We start from the raw sequence: 23,000 nt of genomic DNA, 5'->3' as shown, positions 1-23,000 counted from the left end.
CGGGAAGGCGAAGTGCCACGGGCCCCCCGCCACCCCTCCTCCCGCGAAGGGACAAGAGGGGGACGCCTGCTGTGTCCCGGGGGCGCGATGGGCCGCGCGGGGCCTCCTGGGAGTTGTAGTTCCGTCGGCTACCCCGTGGGCAACCCGGGAAGGTCGCGCAAACCGTACGGGACGCGCCCTCCGGGCGCCGCGCGGAGCCTTCTGGGAGTTGTAGTGCACGGACCTCCGAGGCCCGCCTGAGCGGCGCTGGACGGCGGAAGCGGAAAACGACAAGGCCCGGCATGCTTTGCGGCCCCTCCCCGCGACACCTGTGCCGACCGCCGGTGGCTCCCGGGACTCTCCGCTTCCGCCCTTTCAGATGCCGCGGAGCCCGACTAGAGAGGCCGGTCCCGCGGCGGAAGAGCCCGGCGTTGCTCCGAAAGGGAGCGCTCGGCGCGGCGGAGGTGAGGGGGACCCCGGCCCCGGGCGGCGGCGGCGGGGCGGCCAGGCTCTCGGCGTCGCACTGCTGTCCCCTCTCCCGAGCGTCCTCGGGGCGTCCCGGGAAAGCCTCCACGTTAGCTTTGGATGAGCGTCCGCGGGGGAGACGCCCCGCTTTGAGCCCGGGGCCGTGTAGACGGGGCCCGACAGACAACCGAGCCCGAACCGGCCCGGCGGGACCGGGGTGGGGGGCGCGGCGGCGGAGACTCCGCCATCCTTCTCTCCCCCGCCGTCCCCCTCCCCCCCGCCGTCCCCCTCCCCCCGCCGTCCCCCTCCCCCCGCCGTCTCCCTCCTGTCGGGTGCCCGTCCCTCTCTCAAACCTGTGGCTGCAGGGACCCCAGGCTAAGGCGAGTCGCAGCACCGCGTCCCCCACTTCCGGCCAGGGGTGACATGGCCGCCCCTTCACCCTGCAGGTGTCCGTGTCCCTCACTGCAGAGACGGGGCTGTCCGTGTCCCTCACTGCAGACACGGGGCTGTCCGTGTCCCTCACTGCAGACACGGGGCTGTCCGTGTCCCTCACTGCAGACACGGGGCTGTCCGTGTCCCTCACTGCAGACACGGGGGCTGTCCGTGTCCCTCACTGCAGAGACGGGGCTGTCCGTGTCCCTCACTGCAGACACGGGGCTGTCCGTGTCCCTCACTGCAGACACGGGGGCTGTCCGTGTCCCTCACTGCAGACACGGGGCTGTCCGTGTCCCTCACTGCAGAGACGGGGACTGTCCGTGTCCCTCACTGCAGACACGGGGGCTGTCCGTGTCCCTCACTGCAGAGACGGGGCTGTCCGTGTCCCTCACTGCAGACACGGGGCTGTCCGTGTCCCTCACTGCAGAGACGGGGACTGTCCGTGTCCCTCACTGCAGACACGGGGGCTGTCCGTGTCCCTCACTGCAGAGACGGGGCTGTCCGTGTCCCTCACTGCAGACACGGGGCTGTCCGTGTCCCTCACTGCAGAGACGGGGCTGTCCGTGTCCCTCACTGCAGAGACGGGGCTGTCCGTGTCCCTCACTGCAGACACGGGGGCTGTCCGTGTCCCTCACTGCAGAGGCGGGGCTGTCCGTGTCCCTCACTGCAGACACGGGGGCTGTCCGTGTCCCTCACTGCAGACACGGGGGCTGTCCGTGTCCCTCACTGCAGAGGCGGGGCTGTCCGTGTCCCTCACTGCAGACACGGGGCTGTCCGTGTCCCTCACTGCAGACACGGGGCGGCCCGTGTCCCTCACTGCAGAGGCGGGGCTGTCCGTGTCCCTCACTGCAGAGACGGGGCTGTCCGTGTCCCTCACTGCAGAGACGGGGCTGTCCGTGTCCCTCACTGCAGAGACGGGGCTGTCCGTGTCCCTCACTGCAGACACGGGGGCTGTCCGTGTCCCTCACTGCAGAGGCGGGGCTGTCCGTGTCCCTCACTGCAGACACGGGGGCTGTCCGTGTCCCTCACTGCAGACACGGGGGCTGTCCGTGTCCCTCACTGCAGAGGCGGGGCTGTCCGTGTCCCTCACTGCAGACACGGGGGCGGCCCGTGTCCCTCACTGCAGAGGCGGGGCTGTCCGTGTCCCTCACTGCAGAGACGGGGCTGTCCGTGTCCCTCACTGCAGAGACGGGGCTGTCCGTGTCCCTCACTGCAGACACGGGGGCTGTCCGTGTCCCTCACTGCAGACACGGGGCTGTCCGTGTCCCTCACTGCAGAGACGGGGCTGTCCGTGTCCCTCACTGCAGACACGGGGGCGGCCCGTGTCCCTCACTGCAGAGGCGGGGCTGTCCATGTCTCTGGGTGTACGTTGACCTGGGCACCCTGGCCACATCCATCAGGAGCCAGATCACCAGGGTTTCAGCTTCATCAGCGAACCAGTGTGACTGGTTCGGTTCCATTTGCTTTGGGTCTCTTGTTTGGTGTGTTTCTCCAGAACCCTGCTCAGCTCCGGCTGACGGTGGTGTTGGGGATTGAACCTGGGGCCTCAGAGTCTCAGGCAGGAAGGTTTTTTGCAGAACCACTGTGCTGTCCCTCCCCTTGGGAAAGGTCCCCTTGCGGGTTCATCTGCAGGTGGTTCTGAGGATGAATGAGCAGTAAGGTGTCTTGTTTTTATTTTTGCTGGGGCCAAGGCCTGGCGCCTGCGTTGCTTCGCTGCTTGGAGCTGCTTTCTCTTTGTCTTTTCTATTCTTAGTTTATCGATGGAACCTTGAGTGAGTTGGTGCAGGGCACAAAGCGTCGGACTCTCAAGCCCGAGATTGCGAGTTTGTCTGCCCTGAGCAGGAAGCAGCTAGACGGTGCCCACCGCCCTTTTGTCGTCTCTGCACCCCAGAAAGCGGCCGGGAAGTGACTGGGGGCTGTGTCAGGGAGCCTTCAGAAGCTTCCACTAGGGGCCCTTGGCGGTGTAGCCAGTAGAACATCTTGCTTAAGGACCCGCGTGCAGTGTGGCAGTCGTCTCCCTCTCTAGTTCTCTGTCTTTACCAACAAAGTAAAACGGGGTGGGGGAGGAGGAAGGAAGGAAGGAAGGAAGAGCGAGCGGGTCACCAGGAGCAGTGGACTCATCGTGTAGGCACCAAGCCCTGGCAGTAGCCCTGGTAGCAAAAACAAGAATAGGAAATCGAGGGCCTGGGTGGCGCACCTGGTTGAGTGCACAGGTTACAGGGCGCAAGGACCCGGGTTTGAGTCCCTGCTCCCCACCTGCAGGGGGAAAGCTTCACGAGTGGTGAAGCAGGGCTGCAGGTGTTTCTCCGTCTCTCTCCCTCTCTCTCTCTCTCTCTCTACCACCCCCTACCTTCTCTTGATTTCTGGCTGTCTGTATCCAATAAAGATAACAGTAAATTAATAAGGAATAGGAAAGATGGCCAGGGAGATGTCTACACTGATCATCAGACACTGAGCATCAGACTTTTGAGTCTGAGGTCCCTGGTTCGATCCCCTGGCATTGCATGTGCTAGAGTGATGCTTTCACTTCTCTCTATGCTCCCGTGAAATTCTGTTAGACGTCATAAATAAAATACATCTTTTAAGAAAAATACAGTCTGGTGATGGCGCACCTGGTTAAGTGCACAAGTTAATTGATCTTTGTTTAATTTTAATGGGAGAGGGCGACAGCTTTGACCAATGGTGGTGCTGGGGATTGAACACGGGGCCTCAGAAGCTCAGGCAGAAGAGTTTTCAGAGTCCTGGTGCTGTCTCCCCAGCCCACGTAGACCTGTTTTCACTCAGCTCTGGTTAGCATCGACAGTTTGGCCTAGTCTTTTTTTTTTTTTTTAATATTTTATTTTATTTATTTATTTATTCCCTTTTGTTGCCTTTATTGTTTTATTGTTGTAGTTATTATTGTTGTTGTTGTTGTTGGATAGGACAGAGAGAAATGGAGAGAGGAGGGGAAGACAGAGAGGAGGAGAGAAAGACAGACACCTGCAGACCTGCTTCACCGCCTGTGAAGCGACTCCCCTGTGGGTGGGGAGCCGGGGGCTCGAACTGGGATCCTTATGCTGGTCCGGTCCTTGTGCTTTGCGCCACCTGCGCTTAACCCGCTGCGCTACCGCCTGACTCCCCAGTTTGGCCTATTCTAAGGCAACTGTTTCTTTGCATAGTGAAATCTACTTTTAAGTGAGTTGCGTTTCTGACTCACTCTCTACTTCCTTTTCTTGGCCGTTAGCTTAGTTCCTCAATATTGGTCACAAGTTGTCGACGAGTAAGTAATGATCTGACGGACAGGCAGCGTAATTCTATTTTTAAAGATGGTTTTATTTATTTATTTATTATTGGAGAGGGACAGAGAACTTGAGAGGGGTGGGGAGACAGAGAGACACCTGCAGCCCTGCTGTCAGAGGTATGGTTTGAGCTGAGATGGGAGCATCTGGCCTGGCAGAGCAGACCGGGGACGTGCTGTTCCAGACCCTGTGACGCACCCTTAGTTCCTGGGGTCGGGGTGGGGGTGGCGGAGACGGAAGCAGAAGGTCTGGGGGCTTCCGGAGGGAGGGAGGCAGGCAGGAGCTTGGGTAGAGACACACCTGCCTTCCTCTCGCTGCAGATGAATCGCACAAAGGGGGATGAGGAGGAGTACTGGAACAGCTCCAAGTTCAAGGCTTTCACCTTTGACGACGAAGATGATGAACTCTCACAGGTAAGTTTCTGCGCAAGGCTGCTGACGGTCACACCCTCTCGCGGCATGGGGGGGGGGCTGTTCCTTCCCCTCGTACCCGTGGCAGCCCAGAATCTGACTCAAATACTGAGACTCAGGCATTCAGAACTGGAGAGGAGCTTTCAGAAAAGTGTTGTGGGGTGGCTGGGACTCTACAAACAAACCTTCTTGTTCTGTGCTGCAGGCATGATACCCCAGCACAATATTTATTTACTTCTCTTACCAGAGCGCTGCTCAGCTCTGGCTTATGGTGGTGCAGGGGACTGAACCTGGGACTCTGGAGCCTTGGGCCTGAGAGTCTCTCTGCAGAACCACTGTGCTGTCTCCTCAACCTTTCTCCCTCCCTTCCTTCCTTCCTTCCTTCCTTCCTTCCTTCCTTCCTTTCTTTTTCTCCCTCTCCTTCTCCTCCTCCTCCTCCTCCTCCTCCTCCTCCTTCTTCTCACTGCTCAGAACACTGCTCAGCTTTGGCTCACAGTGGTGTGGGGGATTGAACCCGAGACTTTGAAGCCTCAGGCATGAGAGTCTCCATAACCGTTATGCTCTCTACCTTTGCCCTCCCCGCCCTTTCTTTATTTTTATTGTTTTACTCGTTACTGGGGTTTCGCCGCTCCGAGCTGACTTTTTTCAGATAGAGGGAGACAGAGACAGGGAGAGAAACCATAGCACCGGGCTGCTTCCCATGCGGGGACACCTATGCTCAGACCTGGCAGGTGACAAGCACACTGTCACACTGTCCCAGTGAGCTGTCTTGCTGCACCCTTACCCAGTTTTTGCTTTTTTCTTTTTTTTGCATCCAGGGTTATCGCTGGGACTCAGTGCCTGCACCACAAATCCACTGCTCCTGGAGGCTATTTTTTTCCCTTTTGTTGCCCTTGTTGTTTTATCATTGTTGTGGTTATTGTTGTTGGATAGGACAGAGAGAAATGGAGAGAGGAGGGGAAGACAGAGAGTGGGAGGGAAACATAGACACCTGCAGACCTGCTTCACCGTTCGTGAAGTGACTCCCTTGCAGGAGCTGGGGGCTCGAACTGGGATCCTTGCACCAGTCCTTGCGCTTTGTACTATGTGCGCTTAACCCGGTGTGCTACTGCCCAGCTCCCTGTTATTTTTATATTAATGTATTGTGGGTAGAGATCGAAATTGAGAGGGAAAGGAGAGGTAGAGAGGGAGAAAGAGAGAGACTTGCAACACTGCTTTGCCACTCGTGATGCTTTCCTCCTGCAGGTGGGGACCAAGGGCTTGAACCTTGGTCCTTGCACATTCAGCCAGGTGCACCAGTACCCAACCCCTCCCTGATTTATGCTTTTTATAAAGATGGACTTGATTGGAAGGTTTGTCGTCACTGTATCTATTTCACAAGTCGGGAAACAGACCCCTTTTGGAGGGGGAGTTACTCCCCCAGGTTTGTACAGCAGGTCACCACCAGGAACTACTCGGGTCAGAGGTGGCTCAGAGCCCTCACGGCACTTTGGCTGCCAGGCTGCGGAGCCGACGGATGGAGAAGCAGTTTGTTTCCGGGGAGGTCTGTAGCAGGCGAGGCTTTCAGCTCAGAAGGCGGAAGTGTTGGCCCTCTCCAGGTCCCACTTCCTCCGCCGCCTTGGCCATCAAAGCACAGGTAAAAAGCAGGGGTGGACTCAGTGCGTTTGCCGTGTCCTTCCACAGCTAAAGGAATCCAAGCGGGCCGTGAACAGCCTTCGAGACTTCGTGGACGATGACGATGATGACGACCTGGAGAGAGTCAGCTGGAGCGGGGAGCCCGTGGGCAGTGAGTAGGGGAGGCTCAGGAGGGGCACTGCCAGTTGTCCCAGGTCCTTGGCACTGGGGAAGGTGCCAGTGGTTTGCTCTCATGCCTGGGTGGAAAGAGAATGAGCTTAGACTCTTAGGTGAGCACGCCTCTGGAAATTTAACCCCAGCAGAAGAAAATTACCTGGAGAAATACAGCACCAGTCCCATATGTCTGTGGAGGTCTGCTGTCCCAGGGCCACTGCTTGGTTGGCTCTTTCAGACTTCCTGGGATGCCTGTTCAAATTAGTCATTGGGGGCTGAGTGGTGGCGCACCTGGTTAGGCGCACATGTTATAGTACACAAGGGCCCAGGTTCGAGCCCCCGGTCCCCACCTGCTGGGGGAAGTGGTGAAGCAGGGCTGCAGGTGTCTCTCTGTCTCTCTCCCTCTCTATCCCCTCCTCCCCTCTCAATTTTTCTCTGTCTTATCCAATAAATAAAGGTAATACATTAAAAAAAATGTAAAAAAATTAGTCTTTGGCTTTACTCCAGGGACTGTGAGTCAGTGGCCTCAGAGGTGTCGCCATGCACACACACATGTGTCTGGGTTGGTCAGACAGCTCATTTGGGCAGTGCGCTGCTGTGCTGTGTGCAGAATCCAGGTTCCAGACCTGTCTCACTGCATTGGAGGAAGCTCTGATGATAGCCTGCTCCCTGGAGCACATGTCAACCAGAGGGTCAGGATGTCTGGCTTAAAAAAAAATCATGCAGGATTTGTTGGAGTGCTTGTCATCATGGTTTATGTGAGACGAGAACAACTGATCTGATTCTTACTCTCCCGCAGGTATCTCATGGTCCATCAGAGAAAATGCTGGTAACAGCATGTCCAGCCATGAGGGTCGAGAACAGCTCAAGGGCCGAAACAGCTTCTCCTCTTATGCACAGCTGCCCAAGCCAGCTTCCACCTACTCCCTCAGCAGCTTTTTCAAAGGTGAAGCGTGGCAGTACGGGGGAAGGGGCATCTTTTTCTTTTTCTTTTTCTATCCATCAGTTGATGAGTATAAGCAACATAAGAAACACTTTTTTTTTTTTTTTTTTTTTGCTTCTATGAATCCACTGCTCCTGGAGGCCATTTTTTCCCTAAGTTTTGTTGCCGTTGTTGTTGTTATTGATGTTGTTGGATAAGACAGGGGGAGAGAAAGATAGACACTTACAGACCTGCTTCACACTCCCCTGCAGGGCGAGAGCTGAGGGCTTGAACTGGGATCCTTAAGCCGTTCTGTGCACTTTGCACCATGTGCACTTAACCTGTTGTTCTACCGCCTGGCCCCCAAAGAACACAATTTTAATTTTAATTAATTAATTAATTAATTAATTATTTTCCCAGAGCACTGCTCAGCTCTGGCTAATGGTGGTATAGGTGACTGAACCTAGAATCTTGGAATCTTAGACATGAGAGTCTGTTTGCATAACCATTATGCTATCTACCCACCGTCCAGATCACAATTTTTATACATGCTACAATTAACCTTCAGGATTTTGTGCTAAAGGAGAGCTAAGCCAGGCACAAAAGGACAGATGTTGTGACAGAACTCTATTGCTATGTCATGCCTACAATATATAGACACAGCAAGGGAGGGAGGGAGGAGTTACTGAGACCTTGGAGATAAGGAAGAATGGGGTGTGAGTTAGGCACAGAATCTCAGTGTCAGGTAGTCAAGTTCTAAAGATAATGTGACGGTTGAAAAATATGAATATATTTAGTGCCACTGAACTATAGGCTTGAAAGTGGCCAAATGGAAAACAGTATATTTAACAGTTTAAAATCTTTCTTTTCCTGCATTTTTTTTTTAATGGCACCTCAAAATTCTGAATTTGACTTAGAACTTTTTCAGCCTTATGTTCTCTCCTTTGGCATAGAAAAGATTTACCCACCGTGTTCTTCACTAAGCATGACTAGCTCTGACCTCCCCTCCCTCATCTGTTCTTTCCCTCTAGGGAGAGCTCGACCTGGAAGTTTCCAGTCTCTTTCTGATGGTAGGTATTGACCCTCTTGTCCTGGGTGCTGTGGGAGGTGTTACTGCCAGGGGATATAGTCTGGGGAGTCATGAGGACAGGTGACTGTTAGATGACAGAGCACATCCCTTGCCGTACATGTGGCCCAGCCCCTCCATTCTGTTTACACATGGGATCAGAAAAGATGAAAAAATTTGCATGTGAATAAGGCACCACACAGGCAAAGTGTAAGCGTGTGTGCGTACTTGTCCGTACACATGGGATTTCTTCTGAATCAGCCATTTCAAGAACTGCTTATTTACTAAAAAAAAAAATAATAATAATAATATTTATTTATTGGGTAGAGACAGCCAAAAATTGAGGAGGACGGGGATGATAGAGAGGGAGAAAGACAGACAGACACCTGTAGCCCTGCTTCACCACTTGCAAAACTTTCCCCTGCACTTGGGGCCTGGGGGCTTAAACCCAGGTCCTAGCACTTTGCTCAGCAGGCCTCCAAAATATTTATTAATGAGAGCAGTAGAAAGAGAACCAGATTGTCACTGGCAAATTTGGTGTCAGGAATTGGATTTGGGACCTCATGTTTCAGGATCCAGTGCTCTTACCAGCTGCGCTGCCTCTTGGGCAACTGAATCTACATTGAAAAAAGATGTGCTTGTTTGTTTATTTTTATGAGATTTTTAAAATCTTTATTTTACTTGATAGAACAGAAAGAAATTGAGAGGGAAAGAGAGACAGAGAGACATCTGCAGCCCTGCTTCACCACTCATGAAGTTTCCTCCTTGCTGGTAGGGACTGGGGACTTGAACCTGGGTCCTTGGGTATGGTAATACATGCACCTAACTAGGTGCATCACCACCTGGCTCCCTTATTATTATTATTATTTTTTAAATAAAATATTTATTCTATTTATTTATTCCCTTTTGTTGCCCTTGTTGTTTTATTGTTGTAGTTATTACTGTTGTTGTCGTTGTTGGATAGGACAGAGAGAAATGGAGAGAGGAGGGGAAGACAGAGAGGAGGAGAGAAAGATAGACACCTGCAGACCTGCTTTACCGCCTGTGAAACAACTCCCCTGCAGGTGGGGAGCCGGGGTTCGAACCGGGATCCTTATGCCGGTCCTTGTGCTTTGCGCCACCTGCGCTTAACCCGCTGCGCTACAGCCCGACTCTCCCCTTATTATTATTTTTAAAAGATGTGTCTATTTATTAACACGAGAAAGAGGAGGGGGCCGGGTAGTGGCGTATCAGGTTAAATGCACACAGTATAAAGCGCAAGGATCCTGCTTTGAGCCCTTGGCTCCCCACTTGCAGGGGGGTTGCCTCACAAGTGTGAAGTAGGTCTGCAGGTATCTCTCTCTCCCTATCTCCCCCCTCCCTCTCAATTTTTCTTTGTCCTATCCAGTAAAGTGACCTCCAGGAGCAGTAGATTCGTAGGGCAGCCATTGAGCCCCGGCAATAACCCTAGAGGCAAATAAATAAACAAATGAAATAACAAAGATGGACAGAGACAGAGAGACAGAAAACCAGAGCATCACCCTGGCACATGGGATGCTGGGATTGAATTCAAACCTTGTACTTTGAAGTTCAGTACTTGACTCACTATACCACCTCCCAGCCCACTTGTATCTAGGTTGTTGTGTTTTTGCCACCAGCTCGCATGACTCCCAGTAGCTATTTTCCCCTTTTTGACAAAGGAGGAGATGTAGGGAGGGGGAGGAGAGACACCACGATACTGTTCCACTGTTTGTGAAGCTTCCTCTGACTGACACCTCTCCCATGTGGTGGCCAGAGGTCAGCCTGGACCTTGGACTTGGTAATTATTGTGTGTGCTCTGCTGGATGAGCCACCACCTGGCCCCTAAACTCTAAGGTTTGTAAGGGCTGTTCTGTTACTTAGTGTAGAGAGACCATCCTGACCAGGACCAGTGGGAGACTTCTAGTGATGCTGTCTTCAGGAAGGAACCAAGATCTATTTTGTACTATTACAGACACTTGGAGGTGGGGAAGACAGCATAATGGTTCTGCAAAGAGACTCTCGTGCCTGAGGCATTGAGATCCCAGGCTCAGTCCCGTGCACTGCAATAGAGCTGAGCCTGGCTCTGGTGGGAAGATCAAGCAAACAGGCAGACAGAAAGTTGGGAATACCCTCCTTGGCTCTGGCCTCCTCCCCTGCAGAGAGAGCGAGAGAGAGCGAGGGAGACAGCGAGAGAGGATATAAGAAGGAAGCAATAGAGGAAAAGAAGGCCAGGAAGGTGGTATTGTTGTGCAGTAGCTGTCTGCTCTCTTCCAGCTCTGTCGGACACGTCAGCCAAAAGCTACGCTCCTGAGCTGGGCCGGCCCAGGGGGGAGTTTAGGGTAAGTTCTCCACTGGTGTGGTGTTTTTATAGAGTTGGAAATGCTTTGACATATGTTGTCTTATCTGATCTTCCCGACTTTTTGAGTAGACATTACCTTTATCTCTTCCAACAAATAAGAAAACTGCATTTCCAAACCAGACAGGAGGGCCTGCCTAGCATCTCACAGATAGAAAAGGTAGAATCTGGACCCAAGAATCTGTCTCCTGATGCAGTCCTGTCTCCTGCCCGTGACGCTGGCTGCTGAAGGCTGTACTTTGAAACTTTTGGTCACAAGTGTTAACCTGGTAGCATTTTCATTCCATAAGGCACATTAAGAGGGCACATTGGGGGCGGGTGTAGATAGCACAGTGGTTATACAAAGAGACTTTCATGCCTGAGGCTCCGAGGTCCCAGGTTCAATCCCCCTCACCACCATGAGCCAGAGCTGAACAGTGCATACGAGGGACCTGGTGGTGGCACTCATGGTTGAGTGCACACATTACCATGAGGAAGGTCCAGGGTTCAAATCCTTGGGCTCCACTTGCAGGGGGAAAACTATATGAACAAGGAAGCAGGGCTGCAAGTGTCTCTCTTGTCTCCTCCCCTCTCAATTTCTCTCTGTCGAAAGACAGAGGAAAGAGAAAAGTGGCTGCTGGGAGCAATGGATTTGTAGTGCCATCACCGAACCCCAAAGATACCCTAGTGGTCCTTTATTTTTTTTTAATAGTTATTTACTTATTTTCCATTTTGTTGCCCTTTTTTATTATTGTTGTTATTATTGATGATGTCGTTGTTGGATAGGACAGAGAGAAATGGAGAGAAGAGGGGAAGACGGGGAGAGAAAGATAGATACCTGCAGACCTGCTTCACCGCCTGTGAAGCGACTCCTCTGCAGGTGGGGAGCCGGGGGCTCGAACCAGGATCCTTAGTCGGTCCATGTGTTTAGCGCCACCTGTGCTTAACCCACTATGCTACCGCCCGACTCCCCCCTAGTGGTCCTTCACCACTCTGCCCTCACCCCATCCCTCATTGATAAATCCGGGAATACTTCTTAAAAGGATATGATTCATAATGAAGAGAGCACATCGTAAGGCCCCGCAGAGGAGCATGCCTCCATCTTTTGGCAGAGCCGCTGAGTTAGTGACTCGCTGTGTCACAGGGTGGTTGCCTCCTTCCGTAAGACGGCGGCTGCTGGCTTCGCCCGCTGCTGTGCTGCAGCCCCTCCTTTGTGCGCCTCCTCATTCTAGCCCCTCACAAACTCGCAGCAGGATTACCCCAGTCTTCATTGTGCAGAATGCCTTCCTTGCTGCAGAGCATTTCCCCTTCAGGGACCGAGACTGTGCATTTGAGGGGAGGAGCTGGCGCACTGACTGGTAAGTCTGACGCCTTAACGGAAGTCCTGGGACTCACGTGTTGCTCATGTTCCAGGATTACAGCAACGACTGGAGCCTCAGCGACACGGTGCGGCGCCTCCACAGGGGCAAGGTAAGGCCGGCTGGGAAGTATTTCTGGGTCTCTGTCTTCAGGTGTACTGTGAAGCCAAATGGTTTTCAGGAGGAAGGCAGATCCAGTCTGGAAAGTCAGCTACACCGTTTCTGCCTCCCCAGTGTCTCTGCGGCAGGGCAGTGGGGAAGAGTGATGCTGAGAGAACGGCTCGCTCGCTCGAGGCTGAGCAGGGCCGGCAGGGTAGCTCCCTGGGGTGGCGTGCACTCAGGCTCCTCATTCCCTTAGCTGTGACAAGTTACTGGGGATTAGTCACTAATCAGAGCTTACTAGTGCCTTTAAATAGAGCTTTTACTGCACGGAAGTCATACCTCACTGTGAACAAGAGTAAGGTCTCCGCACCCACTGGGACCGGGACGGCGTCCCCAGGCATGTGCTGACCTGGACAGGTGTGACGTGCTGCTGTGCTCCTCCGTGAGAGGAGCACAGCAGCACGCGTGTGGAGAGGAAGAGCTGTCGGGGCCCCTTTCCTCTAAGAGTTCCCACCTTCACTTTCCAGCAGCAGAAATGTAGGAATGGTCTTTGCCATACTCGCTGATTCTGTTCCTCCTCGGCAGGTCTGCTCCCTGGAAAGATTCCGGTCTCTGCAGGACAAGCTCCAGCTTCTGGAAGAAGCAGTAAGCATGCATGATGGGAACGTCATTACTGCCGTGAGTTGTGGACTTTGTTGTTTTCATTCATTTCTGGAATTCTAGCCGGAATAGGCCCTGATGTCATAGGCTCTCAGTGTCAAGTAAAAATGCTCAGTTTGTCTGTGTAGTTGTTGGCACAGGAGGAGTTGTACCGCTCCTGGGCTAAATCTTCATAGAGACAGAAAGTTAAGTGGCGCACCTGGTTAAGCGCACACATTATAGTACACAAAGGACTCAGGTTCGAGTCCCCAGTCCCCACCTGTAAGGGGAAAGCTTTACAAGTGGTGAAGCAGAGCTGCAGGCGTCTCTGTCTCTCTGTAACTATATCTCCTCCCCCCTCTCATTTTCTCCCTGACTCTGTCCAATAATAAATAAATGAATGAAAAAGGAGACAGACCCCGGTGGGACTCTGGTGCTGTGGTGCTGCCATGGAGATAGATTTACATGTTTGGGTTTTTTCTCTCTCTTTCTATTATTATTTTTTAACCAGAGCACTGCTTAGCTCTGGCTTGTAGTAGTGCTGGGGATTGAACCTGGGACTTTCTGGACTTCAGGCATGAGAGTCTCTACATAGCTAGTATGCTATTTCCCTGCCCCTAGATTTACATTTTTTTTTAGTGCTGCCAAGAAATTCTGCATTTTTCTTTTCTTTTCTTTTTTTTTAGTTTTTCTGGGGGGGTGCCAGGCAGTAGTAGCACAGTGGTAAAGAGCACATGGCATAAAGCGCAAGAACAGCGTCAGAATTCTGGTTTGAGCCCCTGGCTCCCCACCTATGGGGGGGTTGCTTCACAAGTGGTGAAGCAGGCCTGCAGATATCTATCTTTCTTCCTCCCCTCTGTCTCTCCTCTTCTCAGTTTCTCCCTGTCCTATCCAATGACAACAACAACAGCAATAATAATAACAAGGACAACAAAATGGAGGAAAAACTGTCCTTCCAGAGCAGTGGATTCATAGTGCAGGCACTCGGCCCCAGTGGTAACCGTGATGGCAAAAAAAAGGGGGGGTGGAGGGGAGACGGCATAATGGTTATACAAAAATGGTTATACAAAAATGGTTCCCAGGTCCTAGGTTCAACCCCCTGCCCTACCATAAATCAGAGCTGAGCAGTGATCTGGTGTCTCTCTCCTCCTCATTGAAATAAAATTTCTTCTAGCGTTTGCCCTTCTTCCGTAGCCAGTCAACAGCATCTGGTTGAGCCTGATGTCAAGTTTAATTTTAAATTCTCTTTATTTATTGGATAGAGACATCCAGAAATCAAGAGGGTAGGGGAGGTAGAGAGGGAGAGAGACAGACACCTAGAGCGCTGCTTCACCACTTGCAAAGCTTTCCCCCTGCAGGTTCAAGTTCCCGGCACTGCTTCACCGCTTGCAAAGCTTTCCCCCTGCAGGTTCGAGTTCCCGGCCCTTGTGCATTATTACATGTGTACTCAACCAGGTGCGCCACCACCTGGCCTCCCTAGACTTACTTTTGAAGTGTAGCATTCTTCGAAATTCTGTTCTGTGGCTCAGCTGTCAGGACATGTGTTAAATGCAGAACTTTTGATTATGGCCAAGAAGGAGCAGGGCTGCCCTGGATGTAGCACTGTGGATAAAATGCTGTGTTCACAAGCTGGAGGTCCCAGGTTACATCCTTGGCATTGAATGTGCCGGAGTAATGCTCTGCTTTCCTCTCTCTCTCTCTCTCTTGCCTCCAGGGTATTGCTGGGCCTCGTGTTGGCACCATGAATCCACTGCTCCTGGTGGCCTTTTTGGTTTTTTTTTTTCTGTTTTATATAGGATAAAACAGAAATTGAGAGAGGAGGCGAAGATAGAGAGGAGGAGAGAAAGACACCTGTAGATCTGCATCACCACTTGTGAAGTGACACCCCTGCAGGTGGGACATGGGGGCTGGAACCAGGATCCTTTCATGGGTCATTGCACTTAGTACTATGTGCGCTTAACCTGGGGCACCATCATCCTCACCTCCACCCTGCTTTTGTGCTGGCGTGCACTGTCCCATTAACAAATAAATGTTTTTTTTCCCTTTTTCCATAGCACTGAGCAGCTCTGGTTTATAGTGTTGCAGGGGGTTGAACCAGGGACTTTGGAGCCTCAGACTTGAGTCTCTTTGCGTAACCATTATGCTGTCTACCCCTGCCCATAAATAAATCTTTGAAAAATGAAAGTTGTATTTTAATTCAAGAGATAGTATAACACCCTTACTTAAAAAAAAAAAAAAAAGCAAGAAACAGTAGACTGACTACTTTTTTCTGAGAAATAATCTGAGGGAGGGAACTCTCTCCTAGAGAGAAGTGTCTCGCCAGTACAGGCATGGGATATGGGCAGTCAGAGCTCAGCTCATAATGCCATCATCATATGGAAGTCTGTTTCATGACCCTGAAGAACTAAATCTTCCAAAACCTCATCAGAGCACAGCTGGGACTTCTGCACATAGCCCTGAAGCGCTTCCTTGGGCTGCTGACCTCACTCCCTCACAGCAGGTGCTCAGGGCGGAGCTTGCACAGAGAAACTCACCCTCTGCTCTCCTTTCCTCCAGGTTCTGATCTTCCTGAAGAGGACACTGAGCAAAGGTGAGCTCGGAACTCCTTCAGTGTCTGCTCTGTCTGAAGGGAGGCTGGCCCTGTGGCTTTCATGCCGGAACTCAGCAGCAGGAAGTCTGCCTTAGAGACACTGCGGCTGGCCCGAGACTGCAGAGGACGCATGACTTCTCTGAGGACTGTTGTCCTTTGGGGTGGTAGAGAGATGACAGTGTTGGTTTGAGGAAGGCACAGTCTATGTGAGATGCCTGCTGTCTAGGTTGGTGAGGACTGGGGACGGGCTGAATGGCCGGCCGAGAGTTGCCCTGGGCGGTAGGTATGCTGATGGTGGAGTGAGCCATAGGGACAGGCACCTTAGGACCCCCCCCAGCCCTTGGTAGTCGGGCGGTAGGTATGCTGATGGTGGAGTGAGCCGTAGGGACAGGCACCTTAAGATCACCCAGCCCAGGAGCAGAGGCGGCAGCCTCACAGGAGGGGTGGGCTCCAGTCTTTCCCTGTGCAACTGCTGCTTCCTGCTCGCCAGAGATCCTCTTCCGAGAGATGGAGGTGCGGCAAGTGGCCCTGAGACACCTCATCCACTTCCTTAAGGAGATCGGGGATCAGAAGATGCTCTTAGACCTCTTCAGGTGAGAACTCATCGCCTGGCCACAAGAGTGCTCTGCGGGGTAGAAAGTAAAGAGAAGACATGGGGGCGGGTGGTGGCGCACCTGGTTGAGCACATGCTACAGTGCACAAGGACCCAGGTTCGAGCCCCTAGTCCCTACCTGCAGGGGGAAAGCTTTGCGAGTGGTGAAGCAGGGCTGCAGGTGTCTATCTCGCTCCCTCTCTATCACCCCTCCCCTCTTGATTTCTGGCTGTTTCTATCCGATTAGTAAATAATGAAAAAGAAAGATAGCTTTTTTTTTTTTAAATAGAAATAAGATCTGAACTAGGAGGGGATAGTCGTAGTGATAGAAATAAGAGCGGAACTAGGAGGGGGTAGTCGTAGTGATAGAAATAAGATCTGAACTAGGAGGGGATAGTCGTAGTGATAGAAATAAGATCTGAACTAGGAGGGGGTAGTCGTAGTGATAGAAATAAGATCTGAACTAGGAGGGGGTAGTCGTAGTGATAGAAATAAGATCTGAACTAGGAGGGGGTAGTCGTAGTGAAGTTTCACAGCCTTTGGTGAGGTGACAGCAGAGCCAGGGCTTTGCAGTCAAAACACTTGAGATCTTTTCTACCAGACACTTTAGCAGGTTGGTCATTTTCAATAATTAAAGTATATATGTGCACATTTGTATACATATAGAATCATTTTACAGGGAAGCTGATTTCCAAGGTCGGTGTTTCCCATGTGGGCAGTTCCTTATCTCCTCACAGTAGCTGCAGCACACCCCTCCCTCCCTCCCTCCCTCCCGACCGCCCTCCCGACCGCCCTCCACCATCGGAGTGTGCGGATCTCTTTGCACCTGAGACTGGAGCTGATGGTCCCTGCCTACAGGGCCCTGAGAATGAGAAGAGTGTGTGTGTCAGAATGCTCTGCAGTAGTGATCCATACTTATTGCCAGTTTCATAAAACACCAGGAAGGGTCTAGCGCTAGTGCAGTGGGTTAAGCGCACATAGCATGAAGCTAAAGGATCCTGGTTCAAGCCCCTGGCCCCACCTGCAGGGGAGTCGCTTCACAGGCGGTGGTGAAGCAGGTCTGCAGGTGTCTGTCTTTCTCTCCCCCTCTGTCTTCCCCTCCTCTCTCCATTTCTCTCTGTCCTATCGAACAACAATGACAGCAATAACAATAAAAGTACCAACAACAATGATAAGGGCAACGAAAGGAAAAAAACAACCTCCAGTAGCAATGGATTTGTAATGCAGGCACCGAACCCCAGTGATAACTCTAGGAAAAAAAAAAATGGGACTAGGAGTCAGGTGGTGGCGCAGCGGGTTAAGTGCAGGTGGCACAAAGCACAAGGACCGGAGTAAGGATTCTGGTTTGAGCCCTGGCTCCCCACCTGCAGGGGAGTCGCTTCACAGATGGTGAAGCAGGTCTGCAGGTGTCTGTCTTTCTCTCCCCCGCTTTGTCTTCCCCTCCTCTCTCCATTTCTCTCTGTCCTATCTAACAATGATGACATCAATAACAACAACATTAATAACTGCAACGATAAAACAACAAGGGCAACAAAAGGGAAAATAAATATTTTAAAAAATCAAGAATAAAAGCTTTTTTTTTTTTAAATTTTTTATTTAAGAAAGGATTAGTGAACAAAAGCATAAGGTAGGAGGGGTACAACTCCACACAATTCCCAACACCCAATCCCCATAACCCACCCCCTCCCATGGTAGCTTTCCCATTCTCTATCCCTCTGGGAGCATGGACCCAGGGTCGTTGAGGGTTGCAGAAGGTAGAAGGTCTGGCTTCTGTAATTGCTTCCCCGCTGAACATGGGCGTTGACTGGTCGGTCCATACCCCCAGTCTGCCTCTCTCTTTCCCTAGTAGGGTGTGACTCTGGGGAAGCTGAGCTCCAGGACACATTGGTGGGGTCTTCAGTCCAGGGAAGCCTGGCCAGCATCCTGGTGGCATCTGGAACCTGGTGATTGAAAAGAGAGTTAACATATGAAGCCAAACAATTTGTTGAGCAATCATGGATCCCAAGCTTGGAATAGTGGAGAGGAAGTGTTAGGGAGGTACTCACTGCAAACTCTAGTGTAGTCCTGCTTTCAGGTATATATTTTGCAGTAGTTTATGGATACGTGTGCACATAAGCTCTCTCTCACAGAAATTGGTGTATATCTAGGTCATGGGACTTTGTTGGAAAGTGAACCACCTGAGATGAAATTAGAGTGTACTATTAAAGGAAAGGTCTCACCCGAGTAATGAAGCTGAAGGGTTGTCATTCCACACGTGAAGTCTCTGGATACATTCTGAGGTGAAGCATGTTGAGGTAGCAATCGTTGCTTTGAAGAATAAAAGCTTTTTTAAAAAATATTTTATTTTGCTTTTTGTTGCCCTTGTTTTATTGTTGTAGTTATTATTGTTGTTCTTGATGTCATCGTTGTTGGATAGGACAGAGAAATGGAGAGAGGAGGGGAAGACGGGGGTGGGGGAGAAAGACAGACACCTGCTTCACAGCTTGTGAAGCGACTTCCCTGAAGGTGGGGAGCCAGGGGCTGGAACCAGGATCCTTACACGGTCCTTGCGCTTTGCGTCATATGCTTTTAACCCACTGCGCTACTGCCCGACTCCCAAAAGTATCTTTTTTTTTGTTTCCAGGGTTATCACTGGGGCTCCGTGCTGGCTGACAGTACAAATCCGCTGCTCCTAGCAGCCATTTTTTCCATTTTATTAGATAGGACAGAGAGAAGTTGAGAGAAAACAGGATGATAAAGAGGGAGAGAGAAAGACGCCTGCATATCTGCTTTGTGGCTTGTGAAGCTTACCCTCTGCAAGTGGGGAGCTGGGAGCTCGAAGCTGGATCTTTATGCAGGTCCCTGCACTTAGTACTATGTGCGCTTAACCAGGTGCGTCACTGCCTGGCCCCTGCACTTAGTACTATGTGCGCTTAACCAGGTGCGCCACTGCCTGGCCCCTGCACTTAGTACTATGTGCGCTTAACCAGGTGTGCCACTGCCTGGTCCCTGCACTTAGTACTATGTGCGCTTAACCAGGTGCGCCACTGCAGGTCCCTGCACTTAGTACTATGTGCGCTTAACCAGGTGCGCCACTGCCTGGCCCCTGCACTTAGTACTATGTGCGCTTAACCAGGTGCGCCACTGCCTGGCCCCTGCACTTAGTACTATGTGCGCTTAACCAGGTGCGCCACTGCCTGGCCCCTGTACTTAGTACTATGTGCGCTTAACCAGGTGTGCCACTGCCTGGTCCCTGCACTTAGTACTATGTGCGCTTAACCAGGTGCGCCACTGCAGGTCCCTGCACTTAGTACTATGTGCGCTTAACCAGGTGCGCCACTGCCTGGTCCCTGCACTTAGTACTATATGTGCTTAACTAGGTGCGCCACTGCCTGGTCCCTGCACTTAGTACTATGTGCGCTTAACCAGGTGCGCCACTGCCTGGCCCCTGCACTTAGTACTATGTGCGCTTAACCAGGTACGCCACTGCCTGGCCCCTGCACTTAGTACTATGTGCGCTTAACCAGGTGCGCCACTGCCTGGTCCCTGCACTTAGTACTATGTGCGCTTAACCAGGTGTGCCACTGCAGGTCCCTGCACTTAGTACTATGTGCGTTTAACCAGGTGCGCCACTGCCTGGCCCCTGCACTTAGTACTATGTGCGCTTAACCAGGTGCGCCACTGCAGGTCCCTGCACTTAGTACTATGTGCACTTAACCAGGTGCGCCACTGCAGGTCCCTGCACTTAGTACTATGTGCGCTTAACCAGGTGCGCCACTGCCTGGCCCCTGCACTTAGTACTATGTGCGCTTAACCAGGTGTGCCACTGCAGGTCCCTGCACTTAGTACTATGTGCGCTTAACCAGGTGTGCCACTGCAGGTCCCTGCACTTAGTACTATGTGCGCTTAACCAGGTGCGCCACTGCAGGTCCCTGCACTTAGTACTATGTGCGCTTAACCAGGTGTGCCACTGCCTGGCCCCTGCACTTAGTACTATGTGCGCTTAACCAGGTGTGCCACTGCAGGTCCCTGCACTTAGTACTATGTGCGCTTAACCAGGTGTGCCACTGCAGGTCCCTGCACTTAGTACTATGTGCGCTTAACCAGGTGCGCCACTGCAGGTCCCTGCACTTAGTACTATGTGCGCTTAACCAGGTGTGCCACTGCCTGGTCCCTGCACTTAGTACTATGTGCGCTTAACCAGGTGCACCACTGCCTGGCCCCTGCACTTAGTACTATGTGCGCTTAACCAGGTGCGCCACTGCCTGGCCCCTGCACTTAGTACTATGTGTGCTTAACCAGGTGTGCCACTGCCTGGTCCCTGCACTTAGTACTATGTGCGCTTAACCAGGTACGCCACTGCAGGTCCCTGCACTTAGTACTATGTGCGCTTAACCAGGTGCGCCACTGCCTGGCCCCTGCACTTAGTACTATGTGCGCTTAACCAGGTGCGCCACTGCAGGTCCCTGCACTTAGTACTATGTGCGCTTAACCAGGTGCGCCACTGCCTGGCCCCTGCACTTAGTACTATGTGCGCTTAACCAGGTGCGCCACTGCCTGGCCCCTGCACTTAGTACTATGTGCGCTTAACCAGGTGCGCCACTGCCTGGCCCCTAAGGTAGCTTTTACTACTTAGTCCCCAGTGCAGCTAGAGAATATTACCATGAAAACCAGAGAGAGCAAATAAAGATGTCCTTTGTCAGGACAGCTGGGGAAAGTGTCAAGGACTGAGCTGGACCTCTGGGGTGGCACGGGGTTCTGCTGGGGGGCCGTGGGGTCAGAAGGGCGTAGTCTGCCATCACATGCTCCTTCCCCGTCTCACTCCAGTTACTCCTACCATTAGATTAAACTGTGTGTGTGCTGAGTGACTTCTCCAGTGTCAGAGAAGGGTGGAGCCTCTGTTCAGGTGGACACGTAGCCTAGGGTACCAGATTCCTCCTGACCCAGCCAGGCGGCCCCAAAGGCATAAGAGGGAAAGCCGGCCACCTAGCTGGGCCAAGGTTCTACAGATGGAGAGCTGGGGATTTTAGAAGGTGTGTCCGTGAAGGAGTGCTCCCTCCCACCCGCCAGTGCTCTCTCCTTTCTTCCTTAAGTGTCAACTCCATGCCAAGGCAGGGGTGGTAATCATAGCCCTCCACTTGGAGAAAGGCATCAGAAGGCCGATGTCCTGGTGCTCCAAGGCCTTGTTGGAGAGGTAAAAATAATTTATATGCTGTATAAACAACAGAACAGAACAGAACAGAAGAATCTGTTGACAAGACTATATTGACAGAAATTCATGAATCTGTTTATTAAAAGTCCCTTGGAGTGCTGTGGGCTAAGGCTTTGTGGAAACAGCCTTTCTGTCAGCCCTGCTAACACACAGACACACAGGCGTCAGTGCCCTGCTCTGCCTTCTCGGCCTTGCTGGTTTTTTCCTTTGCTTCCAGGGTTGTTGCTGGGGCTCAGTGCGGGTACTGTGAGTCTACTCCGGGCGGCCACTTTTGCATTTTGCTGGACAGGAGAGAAAAATTGAGATGGGGAGGTAGGGAGAGAGACAGAGAGACATCTGCAGCTCTACTGCACCACCTGTGAAGCGACACCCCTGCAGGTGGGGAGCCGGGGGCTCGAACCCGGATCATTTCGCTGGTCCTTGCGCTTTTTGTTATGTGCACTTGTCCTGGTGTGCTACAGTGCCCGGTCCCGCAGCTATGCTTTTGTCTCAAAAGGATCAGAGGAGCAATGACAGATCTTTCCAAGAGACTGCTGATGGTAAAAAAGTAAAAGAAAATTAAAAGAAGACCTTGCCTTGTGCATGAAGGGAAACGGGTTTGCATTGTGCGTCTTGTAGAGTGGGCGTCCAGTTTTGTGAGGTTACACTGCCACCGTCACTAGATAAAAATGCCCTGCCCCCTCTGCTTCTCTCCAGGTTCCTGGACAGAACAGAAGAGCTTGCGGTAAGTGTGGCCTACGCTTCAGCTGGGGATCTGCTTAACGGAAATCTCCACTCGCCCTCGGCCTCCAGACGCCAGTCTGGCTAACCCCTCTCTGTTCCTTTGGGATTGATTATAGCCCGAGAGGAGAGACGTCTGGGGAGCACGAGCTTGTGAGAGGAAAGATAGACTGTATTGTTTCTGTATCTTCTTTTCACTGCACTTGTGAACTAATTACTTTCTTTTTATTTATTTTTTAAAATTAATTTTTAAACTAAATTGAGCTCTGGTGGCTTCTAGTGGTGCTAGGGATTAAACCTGGGACCTTTGGCGCCTCAGGCATGAAAGACTTTTTGCATAACTATCATGCAATACCCAGCCCAGTTTTTTAAAATAAACCAAATGAAAACAGGCCTGATAAATATATCATTGTTATTTTTTAATTTCTAGCTATTTCCAACTCCTGGTTTATAGGAATTTCTGGATTTTGGCTCTATTCATAGTAGCTGAGAGGGATGAGAAAGTGCACTTAAGGGCCAGGTGGCGGTGTACCTGGCTAAGTGCCCGCACTAAGTGCAGTGCACAAGGACCTGGGTTCAAGCCCCTGGTCCCTACCTATAGGGTGAAAACTTCCTGAGTGGTAGAGTTGCAGGTGTCTCTCTCTCTCTCCCTATGTCCCCTTCCGCTTCAGTTTTGTCTCTGTCCAATAATTAATAAGTAATTAAAAATGAGACAGAAAAGGAGGGAAGGAAAAACGAGTGAAAGAGAGAGGGAGGAAGGAAGGAAGGAAGGAATTAACTTTAGCAGCCTGGGAGTTGGCACTGTGGCAACATGCTGGGCCCTCAAGCTTGAATCCTGACTCCAGTCCCTGCATCACGTGTGTTAGACACTCCAGTGTTCTCTCCTTTCTATTGTATATAAAGGAATCTTTAAAAAAATGCTTTTACATAAAATTCCTACAACACTCTAATGTGGGTAAAAAAGGAAGAAGGTGAAACTGATGGTTAACAATTGAGTGTTGAGTGATGGTCAACCTTTCGGCAGATTTTCTCCGTTATAGAATTAACACCTTGTATACAAACATAAATCAGAACTTTTGCCAAAGGTGTAATCACTCCACTAAATCCTCAGTGACGCGCTCTGAAGAGTG

The 23,000-nt window shown here is 51.7% G+C and overlaps 1 protein-coding gene across 1 annotated transcript in view; it reads left to right on the top strand.

The window, feature by feature from the left end:
• Positions 1-284: 284 nt before the first annotated feature.
• The window catches only part of VIPAS39 (VPS33B interacting protein, apical-basolateral polarity regulator, spe-39 homolog), a 34,862-nt gene continuing 12,146 nt past the window's right edge, over positions 285-23,000 (top strand). The window contains exons 1-11 of the mRNA XM_007531185.3: positions 285-443; positions 4,478-4,570; positions 6,251-6,353; positions 7,155-7,301; positions 8,309-8,347; positions 10,618-10,682; positions 12,092-12,148; positions 12,724-12,816; positions 15,334-15,367; positions 15,858-15,960; positions 21,847-21,874. Of these exons, the coding sequence (XP_007531247.1) occupies positions 4,478-4,570; positions 6,251-6,353; positions 7,155-7,301; positions 8,309-8,347; positions 10,618-10,682; positions 12,092-12,148; positions 12,724-12,816; positions 15,334-15,367; positions 15,858-15,960; positions 21,847-21,874 (762 nt within the window). The 5' untranslated portion in view covers positions 285-443. The remainder of the gene's footprint in view (positions 444-4,477; positions 4,571-6,250; positions 6,354-7,154; positions 7,302-8,308; positions 8,348-10,617; positions 10,683-12,091; positions 12,149-12,723; positions 12,817-15,333; positions 15,368-15,857; positions 15,961-21,846; positions 21,875-23,000) is intronic.

This window comes from Erinaceus europaeus, chromosome 22 (genome assembly GCF_950295315.1).
Source record: "Erinaceus europaeus chromosome 22, mEriEur2.1, whole genome shotgun sequence".
Lineage (NCBI taxonomy): Eukaryota > Metazoa > Chordata > Mammalia > Eulipotyphla > Erinaceidae > Erinaceus > Erinaceus europaeus.
This window is presented reverse-complemented; position numbering and strand designations above follow the sequence as displayed.